This window comes from Phasianus colchicus, chromosome 17 (assembly GCF_987193195.1).
Source record: "Phasianus colchicus chromosome 17, bPhaCol1.hap1.1, whole genome shotgun sequence".
NCBI classification, from domain to species: domain Eukaryota; kingdom Metazoa; phylum Chordata; class Aves; order Galliformes; family Phasianidae; genus Phasianus; species Phasianus colchicus.
Window position 1 is genome coordinate 5,667,210 of NC_143452.1, and position 24,921 is coordinate 5,692,130.

General features: G+C 50.7%; 1 protein-coding gene across 2 annotated transcripts; it reads right to left on the minus strand.

Moving 5' to 3' along the window:
• Positions 1-4,805: 4,805 nt before the first annotated feature.
• On the minus strand, positions 4,806-21,190 carry HNF4A (hepatocyte nuclear factor 4 alpha). 2 transcript variants are annotated; one of them, XM_090151963.1, is made up of 10 exons: positions 20,876-21,190; positions 17,412-17,589; positions 16,045-16,139; positions 13,912-14,018; positions 12,155-12,310; positions 9,096-9,183; positions 8,428-8,583; positions 7,908-8,144; positions 7,405-7,527; positions 4,806-6,768 (listed from the first exon to the last, which is right to left on the minus strand). In XM_090151963.1, exons 1-10 carry the CDS (start codon positions 20,994-20,996, stop codon positions 6,626-6,628), a joined length of 1,404 nt encoding a protein of 467 aa, XP_090008089.1. In that variant the 5' UTR covers positions 20,997-21,190; the 3' UTR covers positions 4,806-6,625. The 2 variants fall into 2 exon arrangements, with proteins under 2 accessions (XP_090008089.1, XP_090008090.1); XM_090151964.1 differs by having other exon boundaries at positions 4,808-6,768; positions 17,412-17,586; positions 20,876-21,186.
• Positions 21,191-24,921: the final 3,731 nt, after the last annotated feature.

Sequence of the window (24,921 nt, forward strand, 5' to 3'; positions counted from 1 at the left end):
AGGGTGCAGAGAGTGGGGTGGAACTTGCGTCACAAAGAAAGAAGGAGATCGGTGGGTCCAAATGGAGCTGGTTAATTGCTGCTTTAGCAGGGTGTGAGTGGCTGACGGGATGGATAGGGATGGGCTGGCATAAGACAAAGAGAATAAGGAAGGAAAGCAGAAATGAGAGCATTGTGTAGTGAAGGACTGGAGATGGAACGTAATTTGGGGTCAGTATCAAACACAGCAGCTCTTGTCTGAGCTCTCCTCACACAGAGAGCATTGAACTCCAAGAGAGCTGTGGGTAGTGAATGGGAGGAAGGGAGGATCTGAGCCCGGAGCCAAGTCTTGGGGGAGTTCTGAAGATACTGGCTGTGATACCACAGGAGTGGTGGTGAGAGTTTCTGTAATTTACTCTGAGTGCTGTGGTGTCCTGTGATTAGAAACTAGTCAATGCAAAACACGTCTATAAGGAAGTGAGAGCTAAAAAATGAAAGCAGGCATCCGGGCAGCCCTCCTCTCGTTGGGGAGTCCTGTCCTTACCTGTGGCTGCAGGAGGCAGGATGCTCTGCACTGTGTGCATGCACACCTCCCCAGCTGGCAGGGGCTGCACTTAGCTCCTGCCTCATCAGCCACGATTCTGCCACGCTTTGCAGGAGCTTCGACCAGCAGTTTAGCACTGCCTGGCCTTGGAGCCATGCTTGGGACTGTGGGGAACCCGGCCTTCCTCTCTCCTATCCCCCGGGTGGTGCTTTTCTCAGCTCTGCTGCTGCTGGATGCTCCTGCCCTGCCGTTGTGTTATAAATGGGTGGCTGTTGGTGCTGGTTGATATTTAATGAAGTCCGTATAGTACTCTTCACTCATTTACTTATCCAAACAGTCTTAATGCCCAGCCTGGGAAAGTTATCTTGGCTTCTTTAAGCTTTTCCACCATTAGCAATAAACATTTTACAGTCTTGGCAAGCTGAGATCCAAAAGTGAGCATTACTTCAAACAGCATTGCTAGCAGAGAAGGCTTTAAACTGATATTAAATCTCTAAACTGAGCAAACATAACAGTCCAGTAATAAAGATAATCTGTGAGCAGTTCGGGCCAAGAGGGGCTTTGGTCCCTGGGCTGCAGGCACTGCCTGCTATTGCAGCAGCACCTCTGCAGAGCTCTGCCCCTGCTCTGCACGTGCTCTGCCCACGCGTGCAGCAGGCCAGAGGTGCGTGCAAAGCAATGGAAACAGGCTGCATTATGCAAATGCATGCAAATCTGTCACATCTGCCTTGGGAGCAGCTGTGTGCGGGCAGACATCTCGCACCCAGAAGTCATGGGAACACGTGGTGGTCAGACACACAGTGTGACACGGGCACGCAGCCTTACCCGAGCTTTGAGAAGGCTGCTTTCCTCCTTGGCTTTACTAGCTTTGAGACTAGCAATGGTTTTGCAAAGCCTTGGTGAGGAATGTGCTTGGTGGGGCCTCTGAGTGTTATAAATATTGTGGGATTTCTGTAGTTTAATTTTATTCTGAACTGAGACAGCATTTGACTGATCTTCTGTTGTGTTTCCCAGTGCCTTTGCATGCTGGAAGGACAGCAGCTGTCTCTGCATGAGGATGTGTGCCTGGCAGGATTGGTGCTTGTGGGGCTGTGAGAGCTGCTCAAGGACCTGTGCTGCACAGGTGAGAGCAGCAGGAGCACGTGGGTTTCATCATGCAAAATCCAGTCTGGAAACGGTGGAGGCCAGATGAAGGAAGCACTGCTTCTCACTGGATTGGACCAGTGCTTTGCTGTTGGGATTTTCAGCCAGGTAGCCATTGCAAGCCCTTACGTCAGTGGGAAGGCAGTTTGTGTACCTGTGTCTTCTCCCACAGCTGATGTCCTGCAGCACAGCTGGTCTCCATCCTCAGAGCTGACAGCAGTCACAGCATACCTGGCATTGCTCTAAGTCCAAAGCCAGAGGAGCCCTTGCCATCATAGAATCATTAGGATTGGAAAAGACAAGTAAGACCACCAAGTCCAACCCCATCGTGCCCCCTAGCCTTGTCCCCCAGTGCCACATCCCCACGGTTCCTGACCACCTCCAGGGATGGTGACCCCAGCACTCCCTGGGGAGCTGTGCTACTGCATCACCATTCTTTTGGAGAAGAAATTTTCCCTAATATCTAACATCAGAAATACAATTCCCAAACTGCCCTTCTTCCCAAGACACAGCTTAGATCCAGAGCTTTTCACCTCTTCAGTGCAGAGCACACCATTCACCCCAGCAGCCCCTTACACAGTGAGCTGAAGGAAGTGACTTCAGTCTTGTTTGTGCTGAGCTGTGCTGCTCGTTCCACACGTAACGAAGCTGACACTATATTGCTGTGTTTATTGGCCTGGCTGGCAATTTTTCAGGTGCTAGGTGTGTTTATGGCTGTCAGGGTCACACCTTAATTAGGAATGGGGAGAGGGATTTTAAACGTACCCACAGCTCACCCTTCCTCCTCCGGCCTCTTGGTGTGGAAGGGGGTTGTGCAGTGCCTGGCCCGCATCCCCAAACTGGTTGTTGTTTGTTGTGCTCAGCCTTGAAGGAAGCACAGCCTGGCACACAGAATTGCCTGGCTCAGCAGTGCCACGTTGCTGAGCTGTCCCTCCTGCCTCTTGTTTTTCATGGCTATCTGTGTCTGTGTGTGCACTTGCAGGTTTAATAGCAGCAATCGTTGCTTTTGTCAGAGATAAAACTCATTTGCCTTATTTATTTATTTATTCTGTTGTTTGTTTCTTTCCACCGAGATACAAAAGCTGCGGAAAAGGCTCCAAAGCCTGTTGGCTGTTTCAGATGAGGGTTATATAAGGAATATGAAAAGAATGCATTTCTTAGTGGCCAGGGTACCTAAAAATACCACTTCTGCAGATCTTTGCTTGGACATCGTGAAAATATCTTGCAGCTGGAGATTCTGATCCCTAGGATAATGTCCTTAGTTCACATAGCAGTGCTGATAGGGGACAGTAAAAAGTGCTCCTCCCCAAAAGCAATGTCAAAAGTTGTCTTAAAGGCCAGTGCAACAGTCCTTATGGAGGCCATCTCCTGTGACATGGGACGTTGCCTTTGCAGAGGATAAACACAGCCCATGCGTGGCAAGGCCAGTGCCATGTTGTGATTTTGGGCTGGAGTGACAGGTGGGGTGAGGGCTCTGGCTGAGGATGCCACGTAAGGACAAGGTTGTCTCTGGGGCACACTGTGGGTTTATTTTCAAGTGAGTTGAAACCAGCAATGAGAAACCTTCTGTAGGGACTGCACTGATTTAAGATTAACCAGGTAAAGGGCAACCTTGATAGAGTAGTTCACAAGAAGGGATCCAGGAGAATTTATTGCTTCAAAGATTTGATATTGCTTATATGGTGTTATTAGGGCATATACCCAACTGTGGTTCACAGGGCTCCTGTGGCAGGCAGGGGAGCCCTGGGTTTAATTTCACATTCATGGTGAGGAACTGACATCTCTTCCTTCTTCTGCCTGGCCCAGCCACTCAGTCACTGTGTTTGCTGCAATGCCACGTGTTCAGCCATGGCACTGGAGCTCTGCTGCTCAGCCAGGGAAGGGAATGCACATACTGAGGGAGTGTTATTCAAGGTCTGCCCTACTCTGGGCCCTCAGAGTGGAGGTGTACATGAAGCGTTGTCTCCACGCAGTCCTCAAGCATAGCTTTGCATCTCATACCTGCTGGCAGCATTCACCAACACAGCTGTCACCAAAGGTCAGTGCACGGTGCAGGCTGCAGCTCCCCCCAGGGCAGGACTGCCCTCATTTTGCATTGGGGGAGCAGGTGGGGGATGTGCAGGGCATATACTGGAGGTCAGAGCTGGATGCTGGTCCTGCCCCCAACCTAATCTGTGCAGCACTCTGGTCCTCTCTCCTCTCTTCCAGTTACCTTCCTGGGCATGCTGCAGCTGAGAACGGGCTCCTGTGATCAGGAGAGCAGGACATTAAGAGCCTTCTCTCATTCTCAGTATTGTCAGTATTTCTTCACCTTTATGACTGGTGACAAGCTGACTTTCACTTTATTGTCTCATTGTGCCCTGTAGGCTCAGTCTGTCTTTGGCTGCACCTGCTGCCTGCAGTAGTTGGCTTTGTGTGAGCCAAAGCAGAATCATCACCCAGACTGCTCCAAAATGGCCTTTAAAATACAATGAGGACTTCAAAATGCATGGGTTCGGAATGCTAATAACATATTTTGGCTTCCATTGCTTGGCACTCAGAGTGTGGTTAATTTTTTAAGCTCTCTGGAATCATGGAAGGTAAATATTTATTCTTCATGTGTTTGTTGTTGTTTTTTTTTTTAAATGAAAACTGAGTTTGCCATTCAGTCTTATGGTTCCAGCACACATGGCCTCAAGGCCTCAGCCACCAGCTAACATTAAGATTGCCATGGAGCAGTGGCAGCTGGCAGCAGCATCAAACACTTGTTTGGGCTTTTTCCTCAATGCACACACTTTGTGCTTGTACCAGCGGGGAGGTGAGTGCCATGATTTAAAATAAATCCTCCCAGAAGAAAGAAATCCATCTGTCTGGGAGAAGTTAGAAAATATTTTGTCTTTTTTTTTCTTCTTCTTCTTTTTTTTTTTTTTTAATGAATACAACCCTAGTGAAGAAATATTCCTCTGTTTCCATTGGAAGGCAGTAAGCAGCACAGATGGATGTACAGCATCGAGGAATGCTTGGTGCAAATGGATCAACAGAGTATCTTTGCTTACAGGAAGAGGGGTTGCTGAGGTTGGAAAAGACAGCCTGGTTGTGAAGTTTTTTTGCATTTAATTTCCCAATTATAAATAATCAATGTGATTTACAAAATAATTTACAGAAAATGATTGGCTTCATCATTGCAATAAATTACTGGGTATAATGCCACCAGCTCTGAGAGACGATACAATACTCGGGATGCCACCAGCGCAAGGCGAGGCGGTTCCTTTTTGCATTGGTGATCGAGGGAGGGATCTGCAGCTCCCTGGCTCAGCTCAGATCCATCCCAGGGACCTCTCTGGGCCCCCTGGCAGCTGTGGGTGCCCACCACGAGGCATGGACCATCAGGAACACGGTCTGCGGATGGTTAGATCTGCTGCTGCCCCAGCGCATAACCGGGATTGTTTTCTTCCATGCTGGATTTTCCAGAGCACAGATGCTGCACATCTGCTGCCGAGTCTCTTCTGATGAAAAGCGCTCGTTCCAGGTTTTCTTGGCACCTCTGCCTCGGTGCTGCCAGCAATGAGTGAGAAGGGAAGCCTGAAGTTGCTGTGTGAGCTCCAGGAAGGCTGCTGGCCTGATTCTGGCTGTAAACCAAAGGTCGTATCGGTGTGGCTGCAGCCCTGGCAGGCCTTAGACAAAAGCACTGGGCAGACAGGGGACCAGGACTCGGCCAGGGCAGTGCTGCTGATGCAGGCTGCAGGGATCCGGCCCTGACCTCTGCCAGTCCTCACAGCAGGACTTGAAGTGTTCTGCTATGAGGTGACTGTTCCCAAACCCTCTGAGATCTGGAGGAGCCATAAAGAATTCTTATCCTGTTACGAAGCCCTATAAATCTGTTATCAGCCACTCACTCTATGCAAAGGGAGTGGCGCTGAACTGGACACATACCTCAGAATTAAGCTGGCTCTGAACTGAACTACTGGGTCACAAATCCCCTGGCATGAGGCAGCCCATGTGTGAGGCTCTCTCCCTTTCACATGTCCTGCCCCTGCTTGTTCTGAACCAGCACCACACAGTCCTCTGGCTGCTCAGAAGCAGCACTGGGCCTGCTGGTATTTCGAGCAGTGCTGCCCACAGCCAACCTGTGCAGGGCTGGCCCCATCCCACTAGGTGACATTTCCTGAATCCCACAGGCTGCAGCTGCCCTGTATGGGTGGTGAGAAGGCAGCAGTGTGAAGGGCTTGGCAGTGGCTGCCTCTGAGGCCTGGGGTGGGCAGCCCCAGGTGACGAAACAGCAAAACCCATCCAGAAGCAGAAGGGTCCAAACAGTGGAGAATCTTGGTGGGACAGACTTTGCGCCTGCATCAGCTGGAAAGATTTGTTAGACCTGGCCGAGGGCTTGGTTTGCTGGAGAGTGACCAAGGAAAGATCAGGGATGGGCTGTGGCTGAGGAGCAGTTCTGACAGTGCTGCCGGGCAAACCCCAGCATGCTTTGATGCAGCGGTGCTCCTGGGGCAGCTCCCACCTCAGTGAAGCTTAGCTGCACCAGGGGCTGCCTGGGGAACCGGCACAGCTGTGGGAATGAAGCCTTTCCTTTCACCCAGCACAGCCTCCTGGTTTGGAGGATCACTTGTTCACAGGGTCTGGTGTACACTGAATGGATGCTGAGAGGTAGCAATGGCGGAACAGCTAGCTGCAGTGTCCCCAGCCAGGCACTGCAGCCTCCCGAGGGGGAAAGGCAGCAGTCTGGTCCTTCTTACAAGGAACGTGGGTTTCAGTAAGGCTTCAGTCTTAGTTCTGTGACTCGAGGCTCTCCGTGGCATGTGCTGTCTGTAGCTGCAGGAAGACAGCTTTTGGTAGTGGTGGGCTAGTCCGATAAGCAAGTCCGTGTGCTCGTGCCCGAGGACCTCGGGATGGCTTTTTTCACAGTGACGGAGTCTGCTCAGGCTTTTCTCCCACACGGTCTTCTAAATGCGGCCAGCTGCTCTGCAGGCTGCTAGATGACCTCCTGCTTTGTGATGGCAGGCTGTGGGATGGAGGTGGGCTGTTTTGCCACAGTTGCAATGGCTCCGGGCAGCAGCTTGTACTGCTCTGGCCCTGAACCCGCAGGCGGAGATGGCTGAGGTGTTTCTGGAGTAGCTACAGAGAGAAAAGCGAAATTAGAAGAGGGCCACATAGACCTGATGGCACTGGGATTTGCCTTGTCTGTGTAAGCAAGAAAGAGGCTCTGTAGCTAAACCCTAGCTCCTAATGGCTTGCGTGTTGGCTGCATGGCAGCCCTGACATGCAGACCCAAATAGGTGTCCTGGAAGAGCCATAATAATGAGCAGTGGATGGAGAGAGCTGCTGCCTTTTAATCTGTGCTGGCCACACTTTTTGGTCAGCTGAGCTCATCTCAGTCCAAATTCCCATGTGGTAGCCCTAAGTGGTGAACCAGATTCTCCTGTGTTTTTGCAGAGGAAGTAGTGGGTGTTTGAGGCATTCAGGGGAAGGGGAGCCTTTCCTTTGATTTCATTAGGCACTGGATGGGATCATTCATCCCTGAATTTAAGGGCTATGTAAAAGTTGCAGTCTGACACGGAACATCTTGTTGAATCAGTTAATCTAGTCTAATCTAATCTAACCCACTTCTCTGTTTATCTTTCCCTCCTTTCTGCATAGGAATTTCTCACACACTTGATCAGAGGCTTTATCTTGCATTGAAATTTCCTTGCAAGGTAGAAGCTACCTCTACACACACTGCAAAAAAACTCCCATCTCCCTGGTGATACTCACACATCTGCCCATTGTGCATCTGAGGAGGCATTGTGTTGGCCACAATGACGTTTGTTCCCAGGTTCTCCTGGATCAGATGAGGATGCAAGGGGTGGTGAGCATGTGGCGTTTCACTTGATGAACCTAAAAATGTGCATATCACTTTTGTTGCCACAGTGGCAGACAGAGACAGTTCAAGAGGGCAGGAACACACTGTCAAGCTGATCTTTCAGACCGTTTAGTTTTGCTGGCTCCCTTCTGACAGAGGAGGACTAGAGAAACAGCTGGCTGGCAGGAGTTTGAGGGTTGCAAAGTAAAGCAGCTCTTCAGGGGAATAGAAATGGAGTAGTCTGTGTTATCACAGCAATTGACAGGGGAGATATTTTCACGCAAGTCAAGGTGCTGACCTGCTTACAGGCCAAGTCTCCACCTTTTTCAGGTGGAGAACAATGGATATGTGGTTCCCAATGGGATGGTGACTGGGGAGCACTGAGAGTCCTCTTGCAGGACCCTCACATACTCACCTCCCAGCAGCATCTCCTGCAGCAGGTTGTCGATCTTAGCCATGCCAAAGAGCTTGACAAACTGGATCTGCTCTATCATCTGCCATGTGATGCTCTGCAGCACGGGCAGCAGCAGCAGCAGCTCCCCAAAGCGGCCCCGCGAGTCGTATTGCCTGTCATTGATGTAGTCCTCCAGGCTGACCTGCACCTGGTACCGCATCCGCTTGATCTTGGAGGGATCGCTCAGTCCTTTGGCATCTGAAACAACACACAGAGCAAAGCCATCCAGGCTGCTCCCCTAGTAACTGTCCTTTAGTGATAGCATGAGCTCTGGACACAGGCTGAGGTGAGCTGTCTGATACTCTGCTGTCAATAGCAGGAGGTGTTTTTCCTCTTGGGCTGACTTCACCCCTCCCTTTAAGAACAGTTTGGGCCTGAGAGGAGATCAGGCAGCATTTCCACAACTTCCAGCTGGTATTAGTGGGCATAACAGACTGTTCCCCGTGCTGGCGTCCCTTGCCTGCTGCAAGCTGGCTCATACCTGGGTCGAAGAAAATGATGGCTTTCAAGCAGGCGTATTCATTGTCGTCTATCTGCAGCTCTTGGAAGGGGAGGACCAGCTCATCTAGGATGCGGATGGCCACACGGCTCACCTCTACCAGCTCAGGGCAGTTCCGCGGGACGATGTGGTCATTCCCTTTGGACAAGCAGCACAAAGACCATTACCTTGGCATTGCCCAAGCCTTCATAAGGGTAGCAAGGAGTTCAAAATCCAGGGGACTAATGTTGAGGTAATTTTTCAATGGAAGCTTTAAGAAGTTTCTGTTTCTGCCCCATCCCTATCATGGCCCATTGGAAATGATGATCTGAGTTGCCAGAGCAACATATTGGGAATCGCTCAAGCAAGAAGAAGCTGCCTGAGGAGCAAGAGCTGTTTGCTCAGCCATACCACTGCCTGCTCATGCTGACCCGAAGGAGCGATGTGGGTGTTCACTGTCCCCCACGTTTGCCACAGCAGCGTGTCATTGATGTGAGTGTGAGCCAGGCCTAGCTACACGTAAAGCTTGTGCTTGGCTCCCTAAAACAGAGAAGGGCTCAATCCACCACCCTGCAGAAAGGCTGCCCACAGACACTGAGCCACCCACCCCTGTAGCCTGGCAGGGAAGCTTAGCAGAAGCAGTTGGTGGGGAGCAGAAGTGCACTCTTTACCTAGCAGCAAGACATCTTTGAACACCATGGACCTCTTGGCAACTCCCAGTAACAGATGTTCACCTGCGTGTGCCCGCAGCAGTGCCACCTGTAAGAGTAGGGATGCATTACTTGTGTGATGCAGAGACAGACACAAGGCTGAGCTGTGTTCAGTGGCCCAGGATCAAAGGGCCAGGAATGATTCTTCCCCAAGTGCCTGAGTGAGGGGAGATGATGTTTTGCTTGAGCTTTATCTCTGAGCAGTGCCCACGTCCTGCTGAAATCCCACTCGTGGAGACCCGTGTCTGCTGGCTGCTGGGGTCACCCTCTGGTCAGTTTGCTCCTTCTGCAGCAATGGGCGTTTGGGCCAGGGAAGCCTAGGGGATGTTTTTCTGCCCTGGTGTTAATGATTGAAGTGTTTCATTTTATACCCTCCATTGGCTCCTGAGAATGTTCTGAATCTTTTGCTCTCCTTCAGTTAAAAATTTCAGAGATTTAGACAGAAACAGAAGTTAACAATTGGACACCGTGACACAGAGGCCTCTTAATGTCCAGCCAGGATCCTCTGCTGAAGAAAACAATCATTAAACATTAAAGGAGAGATTCTGAAAAGTGTGTCCTGTTGGGAATGGTTCCCTTCCTCAGTGCGTTATCTCTCAGCATCCGACAAAGTCAAGCAGAGCCCTACCCTGCCCGAAATGTCCGGAGCGTGTGTCACCTGGGGAAGAAAGCACTGATTAGAAAAGATGCTGATGTCTGAGAGAGGGCTTGTTTTTTTTCGAGGGTGTAAAAGAGTTATGCAAAATAAACAGAGTGAAGGTCCTTGCAAAAAGACTATGCATGCACGATGCTGGGGAGCCTTTATCTGTATGCCAAAATCTAGCTTCTCTCTATCGCTGTTCAAACATGGGTGGATGTGTTCGCTGAGCTGCTCGTAATTAGCAGAGCTGCACAAAACTGAGCTTCCCCATCTGCCAAAAATTTGAGAAGGCTGAACTTCCCAATGGGGAATGGAGCCTCACAGAGAGCTCTCCTGCCTGTTACAAATTCAAGAAAAGTTCAGGAAAGGAAACAGAAACGCTGCTCTGTTTGCATAAAATTTGTGGGTTTTTTTGTTGTTTGTTTGAGCAGAGTTCACATAATTTACTTCAATGTGGCAAAACCCTCTTAAGTGATATTTGTTCTTTTGGTGATCAGCCTGAGGTACATCGGCCTGTTCTCAGCCAGGGTAAACATAGAAGTTGTAACACATCAAAGTGGAACTTTAACGATAAATATAAAAGTTGTAACACAACAAAGTAGAACTTTAACTTCGAAATGAAATGGCTTTGCCCCACCAAGCCCAGCGCTTTGACATTTTGGTGCAGAGGAAAAATGAGTTGGGTGTGACCTTTTGTATGTAAGTGCTGGCAGAGATGATTCATTCTCAGGCAGTATTTCAATGGCAATGTACCAGCGTTTCCCAACATTCAGTGTTCCCACTGGACATGTCTTGACCAGCTCTTATGCCCCTTGGGTGCCGGGCTTGTGTGTTTTTCTTCACTCCTGCTCCCCAGCATTTCTGTCCTCCCTGCATTCCCAAGTATTTGCGGTCTCTGTTCTCACACTGTGTCCCTCGAAAGCATGGATGTCATTAATTCCTTTTGATGCAGCACGTCTTCCCTCCAAAGCCCTTTGGGAACTGCCTGCTGTAGGAGAACAGCACAGGATAATCACAGCAGAAGACCTTCAGTTTGAAGCGCCTCCTCCCCTGTGGGAAGGGCTCGGATGGCCTCCCTAGGTTTTGATTTTACAATGGCGGGGCTGCCAAACTTTTCTTCTGTTGAAAAGTCTGACAGCCCCACAATTGTAAAATGAGCTCATGTGGAAATTGCTGTCGTTTGCAGAGCTGTTAACCGGCTTTACTGCCTCTGTTCCAAATGGCAGAAGGATGCAGGAGGTTATGCAGTGCTGCCCCAGGTTTCTGTGAGCTGCAGCCTCTTTGCTGTGCAAATGTCACTCGCCATTGGGCTCCATTTTGTTTTTCATAATTCTTGAGTTGCATTTGCCATAGGAGTTTAGTGGACTAGCTGTTGCTTTGAATAATGTCACACTTTCACAGAATGGAGGGAAAAAAAAAAAAGAAAAAAGGGAAGCAAGTGCTGTAAAAAGTCATTGAATTCCCCAGAGCTGCTGGGTGATTACTGAAGATCTCAGCCTGGGGTTTTGTGACCAGCTGGATCCTCTCACTTTTTGTAACAGGACTGGAGATTGATCCAGGCTGATTTTTTGACTGCACAGTGGCTAAATGGGAATCCCTGAATCCCTTCCTACGTGGGACACGAACCATGCTGGCTGCCTCCACAAGTGATGTTCCTGCCCATCCCCCTCAAACGCCAGGACACAGCCATGTCCTGTAAAATCTGCTGCAAGCCTCTGACAGTTGGGTTTAGCAGCAAAAACCTCCCTGTATCTCTTTGAGGCTGCCTCAGGTAGAGTTACTTTACAGAGGAATTCAAACCCACGGTGCTGCCCTGGTTAGGAAACTAGCCAATGTCAATTTATCATTCATGTTAAATGCAGATATGTTCCTGCTTTTTAACTCAGAAGAGAGATTTTCTCATTGCCTTGGGAGCAAAATAGTGTTTAGTTTCAATAATTCCACAGTAGGAGAACGGGTAGAAACATATCCCCTGGCAAGAAACAGAAAGAATGATAGACAAGTAGTTTGATTTTAAGTGTTGAGCAGACCTTAGGCGAGAATTCCTGCTAAGTCTGACTACCCTAATCATTTTGTATAGCGCTTTAGGTTTTCAGAGCTCTGCACAAGCCATAATTAATAAACAACTGACTGGCAGATACATACAAAATGCACACCTGATTGTGTACCTAACTTGAGCTCGCTGTTATCACCACTGTGCTCATGGGCTGATTATCGCACATCAAATGCCCTGCGGTGGCATTGTATGGATGCTGCTCCCAATCAGCCCGGCGGTCACAACACAGGAGCAAACAATGCTCTTTTGCTTTGAAGGTCTCAGCCCTCGTTTTGCTTCCCGATGCCATCGCCGGGGCAGAGTGAGGCGGGGGACAGGGCTCACCTGGTCGTCCAGGGGCAGCTCACAGAACGCAGGGATGTACTTGGCCCACTCCACCAGCACCAGCAGCTGCTGCTTCATGGACTCGCACACGTCGGCGATGTTGGCGATCTTCTTCCCTCGGATGTCTCCGTTCATCACGAGGACTGGGGATGATATCTGGGAAGAGAGAAAGGACCCCTCAGCAGGAGCACAGACAAATCCCAGGCCTGGGAAAGTTTGGGTGCTGTGTTTAGCAGGCACAGTGAGATCACTGTGTTTTTGCACTGAGGATTATTTGTGGTCGCAGAGGCAGACGGGGACATTTCACATACTGAGGACAAACCTAAGAGCTCTGCAAGTACCACCACTCCAAGGAAGAACATCTCAAACCCAAGCACCAGCTTCCTGCCCCATTCCCATGCATAGCTGGTCACCCAGCTCATCTGACAACTTGCCCTTCGTCACCACTTTATCCTCATGCTTCTGTAAGCAATTAACTCAACCCCGTCACTGCCCTCCGCCTGCCCTCTCTGCTCATGTACAACATCAGCTCTTCCTGTCCTGTTCCTGCCAGCTCAGACCCTGCCACCTCCCTAGAGAAATGGAGTCCAAATGCCACCCGAGGTTTTTTTCAGGTTGCATTACCTGGAAGCTCTCCAGCTCTAGAGCTATTATTGAATAAATAAGATTGTAAAAATCTCACCATGTATTACCCTAATCAGAGAGCCCCGGAAGGCTTAGCAAATAAAACCCTGAGTGAGTGACCCAAGATCTTGGAGAAAACAGCTCCTCAGCAGTATCTCTTTCTAATTAGCCAGGCATATAAAAGTTACCAGTTTGTGTGCTGGAGTCTGCTTTGTTTAATGAATGTGTCTGTGCTCTGTGGGAGAGTGGCAGCTCCCCTACATTTGTCAATAGCTGCAGTTTTATCAGCAGACCTTACTCGAACCCCCCACCTCGTGTTCCCTACGGGACTCAGGGCCCCAGGAATGCCTGTCCCTTGTAGGGCTCAAGACCCCATGATCTCACCTCTCTGGGAGCAGCACCAATGTTATTTTCAGAGGGCATGTAAATACATTAGGACCTGTGTAGGATGAAGTGAGACACGGGATGAGCTTGGATGTGCCACTGCTGTAGAGGCTTGGCCTGGAGCCCTTCTGGCATATCCCCCCTTGAAGGGGGTGTCCTTCCAGCCATCCCTAGAATGGAGCCCTGTCCTGGGGGCCATCTGTAGGGCCACGTGAACATGGACCACCACTCCAGCTTGAACCCATCTTTGTTTTCATGAGAAAAGGGGATGGATTTTTAAATAGTTGTTTTCCATTCAGTGGACGCTCTAGGAAGTAAGCTTTGGCAGTATGTTTGTGCAAATCAGGAATTTCAAGCAAATGCTGGAAAGAATATCTACATTAAAAAAAAAAAAGAAACATGAAACCGATTGCTTGTGGAACTGTGCAGGCAACCAAAAACCAGGAGTTCCTGACAGGCACTGGGGAAGGGAGGCTGCCTGTGCAAGGTCACAGCTCCTTGGATTGCAATCACTGCCCAGTTCTCTTCCAGCAGACTCCCCAACGCAGAACAGACCATTGGCTATTATTGCAGCACAGTTCCAGGAGCACTGAAGGGCTGGTTTCAGGTAACAAATGCCTTTGAAAAACCAGTGTTGAGTTGGCAGATAAGTTGCTTAGAAAGGAGGTGGTAATTTGAAGACTCAGCTGTTAACTACTCAGCAGCCCCAGTGCCTGATGCTTTGTATCAGCCAAAGAGGAAAGAGGTACCTGTTGTGCCAGGACTTCTGCCTGCAGTAAGACGTTGATGGAGGGCAAGCTGCTGTCTTCATAACTTGATCTTCGGGTGCTGATTCGGTCCCGTTCATTTTGTACAGCTGCAAGAGAGGATTTTGGCACAGATGCAGGTTGTTCATGGAAACACACAGCAAAAGCTATCAGAGCCTTATAGCGTTCTCTTTCACAAGGCTTTGGACCACTTCCTGAGCTGCAGTTTCCCAGCTTCCCTGCCTGCCAAGGCAAAGGTGCAGCTGTGTCTGGTTTGTGACGTGATGCCTGCAGGAGCTGACTACATCTGGTCATTCTTTTTCATATTATCTATACTTGGCTTTGTGGGGACTGGGGTGTTTCAGAACCCCAGCACTTGGCTCCAAACCTGCAGAGTTCAATGGGAGAGTTTCATCTCAAGGAATCCATTTCTCAGTATTTTGATTTCAAGATATAGGATCTGTTTCTTAGGGGAATGCCTGAGAGTGTGGCCATGCTCACGCAGGCAGCCCAAAGCTTATGTGTGAAATCAAGCGGCCAGGTATCTGCCTGGCTATTTTGTCTGTGCAACATCTGTGAGCTGCATTTGAGAAGCTCTTGTGCTGCGTAGGTGCAGTTTGCAAACTTCTCTCTCAGTTTCAATAAGGAAAGAAATGCAGAATAGCTCCTATGTGTCTATGCAGAGCCACAGAGCGCCCTTATACCTTAATGTAGAGAGTCCCAGGCAGGTATGAGCCCAGCATGCCTTCCCGCTTGGTGTGCTCTAGAGAAGGGCCTGGGCCAATGACTCTGAAGCAGCAGCAATGCTGAAGTGCAGAATTTGCCTCTCTGTGCCACAGGGCTGTAGGCTGGCCGTAACTCACCGCGGCCAAGGCAGTCACCCAAAGCCATCTGCTCAAACAAGGTATTGATCGATGGCAGGGGAAACAGAACAGTCTCTTCCTTAGGCCGGCGGCTCTCTGGATTGATACGTTCTCAATGTATAAATCTGCCTGATAAAAAGCAATAATGAGGCTGGGCCAGAAGCAAAGCCCTGCAGTCAGCGGCTGTAAATAGGAGCTCTCAAGGTTATGCTGCTTGTTATCAGTAGCAGGCCCCCGAGTTCAGTCACGCCATGATGTTTTCCAAATGTTTGCTCAGTATTAGCTGGTCATGCACCTAATGTAACTTCTATTGAATATTAACAGACAGCAGCAAAGCTCTGGGCATGGGATGAGCGGGCTTTGCGGGGAGAGGAGGATTCCTGTGTTCTACAGGAAAGTCAAGCCCAGTTCCTTGCAACACCTCATCTACTGTAACAGGGGAGAAGTGTTCCTGCTCAGAGGCCTTCCCACAGGCCGGCATCCTTGGGGCAGGGCTTTTGTCTCTCTTCCAGCAGGGCCAGCAGTGGGGCCACCAGCATGGCTGCTGACAGGGCCAGTGGCAGCCCCAGTGGTTCCTGCTATGCTGAGTGCTGCTGCAAGCTGAACAGGGACTGAATTTATCTCCGCTGTGTCTGGGTTGTGGGGACCTGAAAGTCTGCAGAGGCAGAGATGCAGGGAGGTTAGTGGGGTCACCTGGGCCATGCAAGCCCAGGTAGAGTTATAACTGAAATGCTCCACCTTGCCCTGGGTCTTTTCTGTTGTGGCTGATGTATCAGATACATCTCAGCTCTCTGCATAGTGTCCACAAGAACCTACATCCATGTGAGCAAACTGAGGGGCAAAAGGGTTACTGCATGCTTTCCTGGAGTCACTTGTCCAGACATGGCTTTGTAGGTGACATAGCAATTTTCCCAAAGTGCTTCTGAATGACTCAGACCTCTTCTGAGCTTCATGCGTCTCAGTGTGAGCAAGCTGAAAGCTGTGGATGTGACTTGTGGGTACAAGAGGAGACAGTTCTGGTACATAGGCATGGCCCTGTGACTCTCTCCTGGCTTTGTCTTCACTGGCATCTGAATAGGCCCCCTGGAACTGAGTTTGAGAGCGCACAAGGCCTGCATGCTTTGCTGGGAACCTTAACCGAATGCAAGGGCTCTGTATGGCTTGAAGTGGGCAGCTGGGCCTGCACAGAGCTCATGGCAACAGCCAATATCTCCCTGCCCTGCCATGAGGGAGGGCTGGTCTGTGCTGAGGGCAGGGAGGGGAAGGCACCCACCTTCCTTCTTCATCCCTGCTCGGAAGCACTTCTTAAGCCTGCAGTATCGGCACTGGTTTCTTTTGTCTTTGTCTACCACACACTGCCTGTTAAACCTGGGGAGAAACAGAGGTGTGAGGAGCAGTGAGACTGAGCCTGTGAAGAGGGGAGAGGAGAGGAGTGGAGAGGAGTGGAGAGGAGAGAGAGGAGAGGAGAGGAGAGGAGAGGAGAGGAGAGGAGAGGAGAGGAGAGGAGAGGAGAGGAGAGGAGAGGAGAGGAGAGGAGAGGAGAGGAGAGGAGAGGAGAGGAGAGGAGAGGAGAGGAGAGGAGAGGAGAGGAGAAGAGAGGAAAGAGGGGCAGAAGTGGGCTGAAGTCCCCACATCTCTCCAAGGCAGTGTTGGCTCCAGGAGGTTCCTGCTGACCTCTGGACGGCATCACTGGCACACAAACAGCTCTGAGCTGCCCGTGCTTCAGAGAGGAGATGGCAAGCACCCAGCTCCTTCCCTACCCACATCGATTGCAGATGACGGTGCATTACACTGATCTCCTGTATGCAGCATAAGCCCGGTAGCCATTTGCAGCATGAATTTCACTTGCAAATATGCTCTAATTTGCTGCTGATTGATCAAGCTTGCAAAGACAAAGGCATACAGATCTATGGAAGGGCTTCCAGCCATGCAGAGTTCTGTAGCTCTGAAAAGGCTTGTTTGTAACACACTTTTGAAAGCCCTAAGCTAAGATTTGCTCAAATGAATGCCAGAAAGCAGATCTTTAAGCACTGTCATAACAGATCTGGTGTCAGGAACTGGGAGCATTTTCCCACTGGAGCTGTGGGGAGGGGGCTTCCTGGGCAGACATCCTAAACAGCCCTGGGTTGCAAGCAACCATGTGCTTCACGTTGCTACACATTACATTGCTAAGTCTGGAGCTTATCGCTCAGATTTTTAGAGTGATCTTGCTGCTCACACTCACCAAGTGGCTGTCAGGAGTGGATCACACAAAAAGTCAGAGTGATTCTGACACTCTGAGCTGAGGATTCTTGATTTCCACTGCAAACCTCTCAGTCTCAGCTGCTCAGAAGAGCAAGCAGCATGTCACAGCAGAGCCGAGGGCCTTGTGCTAGCAGCACAAGGTAGAGTGTGTGAGTGGTACGAGCAACATGCTTGTCCTATCCTGTCATGGGACACGCAGAGATGGGCATGCTGCATTACCAGCATGTTGCCAGAGAAGTGTAAGAGCAAGAGCTGTTCCGTGCATCTGACTCTTTCCAACCAGAGCACGAGGTCGGGGAAGACACTGGAGGATACAGAGAGAATGAAGGGCCATGCTGCAGAACTCAGCTTTGCTGCACAGCTGCTGGGGGCTGTTTTGTCCCCGTCTGTCCTTACCTGCAGGAGTACATGTGGTTCTTCCGCACACTCCTCCTGAAGAAGCCTTTGCAGCCATCGCAGCTGGAAGCCCCATAGTGCTTCCCTGTGGCGCGGTCCCCGCAGATGGCACACAGTGCGCTCACCCCAATGCTGTTGGAGGTGTTGAGGTTGGCTGCTTCTGATGGAGATGTGTCTGCTTGGGAAAGGACATAGCAAGAACACAGTGAGACAGACAGCTAACATCTCCTAACTCCTTTTCCAGTGATTTTCCAAAGAACTGGGCAGCTGCAGCAGTTCACAAGCAGTGGTGGGTACTCTGGGTATCCTAAGTCATTGCATCTAGAATGTGCTAATGCTGCTGGTGTGCCAGGGCAAGCAGCTCTTCCCAAAGGCTCGACTCCAGCAATGCCTTCAGGCTACACAGAAACCCATTTGCAGCTGTCACAAAGCACAGCCAAAATTCCTGGGGGATTTGCAGATGCTTTGGGCCTCTGCAGGTTGGCCAGAGAATGAGTTGGTGCAGTTAAAGCTGAGGTTTTACAGCTTGGGATGAGCTGCTGGTTTGATAGCGAGGTGATGGTGTTAACGGCCCTGAAAGAGGCTTCAAGTGAAAGAGGCTATCAGTACACAATACTTGCATATGGCTTCAGCTGGAGAACTCATGGGCAAATACTAACCATGCAAAGAAGGACTGATTGAGCCAATCCAGAAAGAAAGGACAGCACTATAACATGGAGAAGGCTGTATGGTGGGTATCTTCCAGAGTATGGGACATGAGATGCACCCTGCAGTCCTTACAAGCTGTAAGGGGACTGGCATGTGTAGTGTTTTTGGGAGGGTGGGGAATTGCAGCAGCCTGTGTAGGAGAGGACACCTGAAAGGCTCAAAACCATACAAGCCCTACACTAAAATCCCGTCAGCAAACCAAACAAAACCTCAAGGCTGAAAGGATCAGCTCGTTATTCAGTTGATCTAATTGTTCCCTCCCAAGCACATTTTCTTGTATCAGCATGGGACTCAGAGGAAATCCCATTTGCAAATGATACCTAGGATCTACAAAGCCATAGAAACCTTCTGAGACTTTAATACTGGAGTACACTGATCCCAACAGCCGCCTCAGAGGACAGTAGGGGAGATCAGCAGGCCAGCAGAGGCTGGCCTGAGCATGACAGAATCACGAAGAGGACCTCTCAGGCACTGCTGGTTCCCCAGCCTGCATCCCATAGCACAGAGGTGGACACTGCACAACCAATGGGGCTCCCAGAGAACGTTCACCTTGCACTTCTGAGGACCTGGCAGCCACTTTGAGGGGTGAGCACTGACCTCCCCAGGGCTATGGGGAATAGCTCAGTGCTCCTCATCTCCCCTCTCACCTTCTCCCTCCCCACATCCACATTGGGTTTGGCAGGGATGCAATTAACGCTTACCCAGGAGGGCTGCAGCTGCTCCCACCTGGCTCCCATCAGAGAGGGGCTGCAGAAGGATAAATGTTCTGAGAGGGCTGGTCCCAGGTTGGGGGGATTGCCTTTGCTGGCTGGGGTTTGTGTGTTGGAAAGGGCTAAGGCAGTACATCAGGTGTAGGGCTTCAACTTTAGTTTCTGCTTAGCAGGAAAGGGGTTGCCGTGGGCTCTGCAGCAGAAGGTATGTGGCCTTCTCATGCTGTCCCTTGATGTAGATGTGTAGGTACTAGTGACCTGAAGTGCATGCTGTGATCCTAGCAGTGAGCTTATGCAGGGCATCTCCTCCAGCTCTGGTGGCAGCTCTCATTTCCCTGCCTGCTTTCGTTCTAATTCCTCACATCCCTCCTCTATTGCTCTCCTGAGTCACAGTTTGTTCTCTCTGGGCCTGGCACACCCTGCTGTACAGCAGGCTGAGGAGCTGTGTTCCTGTGCCAGCTCAGGAGGCTCCTTCCTCTGTTCCTCAGTGCCGGGCCCATGTGTCCCTCACTCCTTCAGGGCAGAGTGAGCAGCTTTCCTCCCAGGTCCTTCCTCTGACTGCATCCAGAGGGCTCAGCTAGATGATGCTTCTTCCGGGAAGAAAGTTAGGTTTTCAGTTCCATCTAGACATAGAACTTTGCAACAGGGAGGAAAACAAAGCCAATACATATCCAGTCACTCTGCTCATCTGTCTGTGACAGTTCACATAAATCCCTCCTAGCAGCTCATGTTTCACACTGCAAGTAGGTAAAGGAGTTACCAAAGAAATCACACTCTCTTGCTCTAAGAGCTAACCAAAAATGGAATTATTTCTTAATGGATAACTTTCCAATTAAGCTTACTTTTATAATGCCAGAAACGTGGGCTGCTGCGGTGAAGTGAGTTTAATGGCCATTCATTTGGAATTATAGTTAATTTGTGTGGGACCTGCCCCCTGCCAGGCACTGGGCACATGCAGAGTAGAGTCAGTGCCCCGTAACCCAGCTGTCTCATCTGCCCATAGGCTGTGGGATGTGGCACTGTGCCTGAGCTAGTCCTGTAGAATCCCCGGACCGAGCGGAGCCCAGCTCACAGCCCCTGTGCAGGGCAGCTCCCCTGGCTTCTCCCTGCTGGGAGCAGAGATGTGCCTCGTCCCAAAGGTCCTGCTGTTCGCTGGTGGGGTTAAGGGGTGGCTTTGGGGTGGGTAGGGCCAGGCCTGGGCAAGGGAATGTGCAGCTTCAGCTCTGTGGGGAACGGAGTTTCATCCCGGGGAAAGCTGTGCTGCTGGTGCTGCCCTGTGGGAAAGGGGGGACATGGAGAGAGGGGGAAGAAGGACCTGGGGGTCACTTTCTGCAGCATGCTTAGTTTAGTCATTAACTGTGTATTTAGAGAGACTTTAGGGGGACTTGGAGAGGAATCTCCTGTTATCGCTGGGCATCTGATCAAGCAGAATCCTTGGTTCCCAAATGGATGGGCCACTGTTGCAAATCCTAGTGGCTTCAGTGTGATCCCACCTTGCTGAGGGGGCCCATTTCCCCCTTGCTAGGGCTGCTGTCTCCCTTCCAGCTTGGGCCACCCCCCGGCCCTGCAGCACTGCAGCCCCATGCTCTCCCTGCACAGCAGCACTGTGAGGCTGTGGCCTCAGAGCAGCCCTGAGGCAGCCCTTGGGTGGCATTTTGGGATGATTTGCGCCCTGGCCAGGCAGCAAGCAGTTGGGAAGATCCAGCTACAGCTGCTCCTACATGGACAGGGCTGGCTTTCTGCCTCAGAGCAGGCTTTCTGCTGAGCCACAGGTAGCGTTTTGTTGGCACTTTTTGGTTCTTTTTTTCCTTTCCGTGGCAGCCTGGGAGTGGCGAGACCCCTCTGCCCTCAGCTCAGGCTGAAGGCTGCTGAGGACCACAAATCCCATCCCCGAGGATCCAGGGCACCTCTCAGCCACCTCGCTTCCCTCTGGGGGCATCAGGACCTGAGCCATGCCCCCCGCCCTCCCCAAGCCATTCAGTGACTGCCCTGGGGACGCGTCCCCCTGCAGCCCGACTCGTCCCATCACCGCCGGAGGGGACTTACCGCTGCCCATGGCCAGCACCTGCATGTTCTCAAACTCCAGGGTGGTGTACGCCGGGTCCAGTGCCGCGCTATAATCGGCCATCTCCATGTCTATCAGGGCTTTGGAAAGGCGCATTATCATCGGCAAACACGGGCCAGATCGTGCCGATTCCCTTGTCCGAGGCTATTGGCCCTACTGCCTCTCTCTGCCTTCGCTGCGTCCCCTATCTGTTGTCTTTTATTTCAAATATTTCTCTGAAAGGATTTGCTGAGCCTCAAGGCCTATACTCCTCAGAGGGGTGGAGGCAGGGGTTAATCTTTAATCATCTCACCCACTGCTAACGCTGCATGGCTGTTGGCTTTTTTTTTTTTTTTTTTTTGGTGGAGCAGCAGTGATTCTTGTTGACTGTTTATGATTGCATCTCGAGGCACTGTGCTGATCCCAGCTCCCAGGATCACACGGGGAGAAGCACTCACCACTCAGGGAACACCTTTGTGGGGCTGTTGACCTTGGTGCTGGGCTGTGCCAGTGGTGGGAAGGCTGGAAAAATCCCTGCCTGGGTAACAAGTCTGTGCCCCACTCCTACCTCTGTGTTCCCCTCTTTGCCTTCACTCCCGATCCCTCCTTCTCTCACTCCCTCCCTCCCAAAGCGTTTCCCTTCCTCTCCCTTTCCCTCCCAGGGAAGGTCAGCGCCCGCATTGCGATTTACACGTTGCTATGCAAAGTAACAACGGAGGACTCATTTTACTTCCCTATAAACCCAGTTTTACAGGGGCTGAATGCCCTATAAACAGGTCCCGCTCCTGAGCTGTGCCTAAACAACCTTTGGGGTGAGGGTTTGCCTGAGTGCCAGGCACGCAATGGAGGGGACAGTGAAGGGATGAGCGGGGCTGGCAGGGTGCACTGGGCACAGCTGGGCTGCGCTGTCCTGGCAATGGGCTGCCCGCTGTTGGGCACACCCTGGCATGGCTTTGGCCTCTTAAAAGTTTCATTGGGTGTTTTATGGCACAGCAGGGCTTGACTCTGCAGCATGATTTTTCCTTCTATGAATTCAGCCAAGCGAAGCTCTCCGCTGCATCACGCCTGCTGGCATCATCAGGGTCTTGTGTCAGAACCCACTGAGCAGCAGCAAGCAGCAGAGCTCCTGCTTCCCTCCTGCCTGCCCAGGAGCTCTCTGGGCCCCCTGCTTAACCTCTGCAGGGCTGACAAGTTTCAATGCAATTTGCACCACATGACAATGCAAGATTTAATTGATTACCCAACGGCGTCATCTGGATGGCACAGGAAAACAAGCAATTAATGATTCAGCATCAGCTTGCTCTGCATTGAAAACCTCCCCTTATTTCACAATCAGCACCAGGTGACCGAGGCCAATTTGGGCTCCAAACTTGTGTTTGTGCTTCTCAGTGCACCAGCACAGCCCTCTCTTCCTGAGCCCTCCTAGCCACAGCGTGGCCCTGAGGTCCCTGGCCCCACAGCAATATGTGCCATTGGTGCAATGATTTGCAGATCACATTTAGGAGCACTGAGGACTGTTCAAGCAGTCCTTGCCTCCCAAAAACATCACATACCAAGGGGTACTTTTATCTTAAGGCTACAGATCTGCAGGAGTGAAGCAGAGAGCAAGAGAAAGCTCCTGATTTCTTATTTGGGGCTGACAGTAAGTGATCCTTTTCTGCAGGGAAAATAGCCTCTCTACACTTGTGTGGTCAGTGGTTCTTCCCTTTGGCAGCAACAGCCCTCAGCCAAAATTGTTGTAATGATGTGCACCAGGGTGGAGGTGGTGAGGCAGAGCACAGCCCCACGGTGGCCTCATCCCAGGGACCTCCGTCCCAGCCCTGCTCAGGCCACGGTGATCCCTTTGATTAGATAAATGCTACAGACACTTGGTCAAATATGTGCAGGATTTGCCACAGTGTCTAGTAAAATACCATAAAAGCATGGCCCGTTTTGCTCCATTCAGCAAAACAACCCTTTTGCTTCAATAGCCTGCTGACAAAATAAGGCCATTTGCTCCTAGGGCAGGAAGGATTAAGAGGGCCAGGTACAGAAGACGGAGAGGCACTGTGTGCAGGAGAGGCAGATAAGGAGCAGGGAAGTTTGGGGAGCATTATGTGGCTCACGAGGCAGGGACGCAGAGCTTTCCGTCTGCATGTTTGTGTGGGCTGTCATTTTCTTGCTACTGGTGCCCCCTCACAAAACCCTTGTCTCAGCACAGGGGTGAAGGACATTACGCACTTCCTTTGCCCCGGGGATGGGCTCATGGCACAGAGACCCTCCTACAAACTGGGATGCTGGGAGCCCTGGTCTCTATCCCACATCCCCACACTTTTGGGGTAGCTTTTGGGGACAGCTTGCCAATGTCACCATGTCCTGTAGGAGTTAATAGGACCACGATGTGCCGCAGCTGCTTTGCGATGGACATGTTTTTTGTACCCTATGCCAGGAGATGGCTGCAGAGGAGCCACTACATCCCCAGGACGTGCAGCCTTCTGTGCTAAGTGAATATTTGATTTTTATCAGCTGAGCAATAAATCCTTCTGTCTTTTTCCGCTACAGCACCTCATGACACTAATTCCACTTTATATCTTTGGCAAATTAATCTAAAGCAAAAGGGGATTCCCTGAAAATAAGATCTGTGCTTATCAGTAGATGAGGATCAGGAATAGATTATTTAATGGAGTGTTTATGGTGATTCCATTGGGTAACCATGCTTGCTAGCTCCTGGTCTCAGATGGGTGAGCCTCTCACAGGGCTCCTCCACAGCGGAGTGTTGTGGGACCGAAGGACAGTTCAGGTTGAAGAGGACCTCAGGAGTCTCTACCCACGTACCACACAGGGCCTGCTGAGAGCATCATGGGCTGAGAACATCATTGGATCTTGAGCATCCCTAGTGCAGGAGAGCTGTGAACAAGGCCAGGGCTTTTCAGGCAGCCCTTTGAAGCCACTGCTGTTCCAGCAAGCAAGCAGGTGGGGAAGCACAGAACTGAGGAAGCAGACAAGAAATGACAGTCCCAGGGGAACGTCACGGCACAGTCTTCCCCACACATGCAAAGGTCCCTTCTGCTTTTTTTTTTTTTTTAAACTCCCCTTTGAAATTTCAAATTCCAGTTTGTGGACAAAGTCCTGCCTATCTGAGAATATAGATCTCCAACCACTGACCAAACTCCACTCCAAGCAGACCCGAGGGCTGCCTTTCCCCTTGCCCACGCGTGTCTCTGCTCTGCCAGGATCACACCACCACTTTTGCACCAGAGCAGAGCACTCCAATGTGCTGAACGTGGATTTTGTGCCTTTCAGCCCTCACTTCAGCAGCTTCCTTCCTGAAGGCAGAATGGGAACGGCCATCTGTAGTGACCAGGTAGGAGCCTTATCACCTGCAATCCATTTGGGCAGCCATAGAAAACAAGAAGGTGAAACAAGGGCTTCCATTGTGCTTATACCAGCAATTTTAGCTCATCATTTAAATTAGAGAAGGGAAAGGTAGGCAGCTTCAGAAGGAGGACACTCTTGGAGGCAGAACCTCTCCATATGGTTAACTGATAACTCCGGTTTGCCTCTTCCCTCTCATCTTTTCCGATTCTCCTGATTAAGCTCAACTTATTCTCATGCTAATCATTTCTTGACCTGTTTATTCTGCATTAAAAAATTAACAGAGAGCAGTTTACTGCATGACTTGTTCACACAGAGGTGGCACAGATTAGCGGGCAGGCTGTAACCCTGCACAGCACTTTTGGATCCAGCACCCATGCACACACCTTGGGGATGAGAGTTTGTTCCTGTTTTTAAAGAACAGCTTTTTCTAAAGTCAATATGAATCCCCCTCCTTTCATGCCTTAGGTATATTTGCTCTGTGGCTATTTCCAAATGGAAAAGATAAAGCCAAGGGCTCGTGTTTTGTCAGACTTTCTGTAAACAGGGCTACTTAGGCCACACTGTCAAACCCCTTTGCTTTCTGCCTCGGAGCGTTGTGACTCACGGAGCAGTGTTGGTGCTGCACGGAGGGGGCTGCACCACTTTATCTCCCTGCTCTACAGCACAAGACTCGTGGTGCTTTATTTTTCCC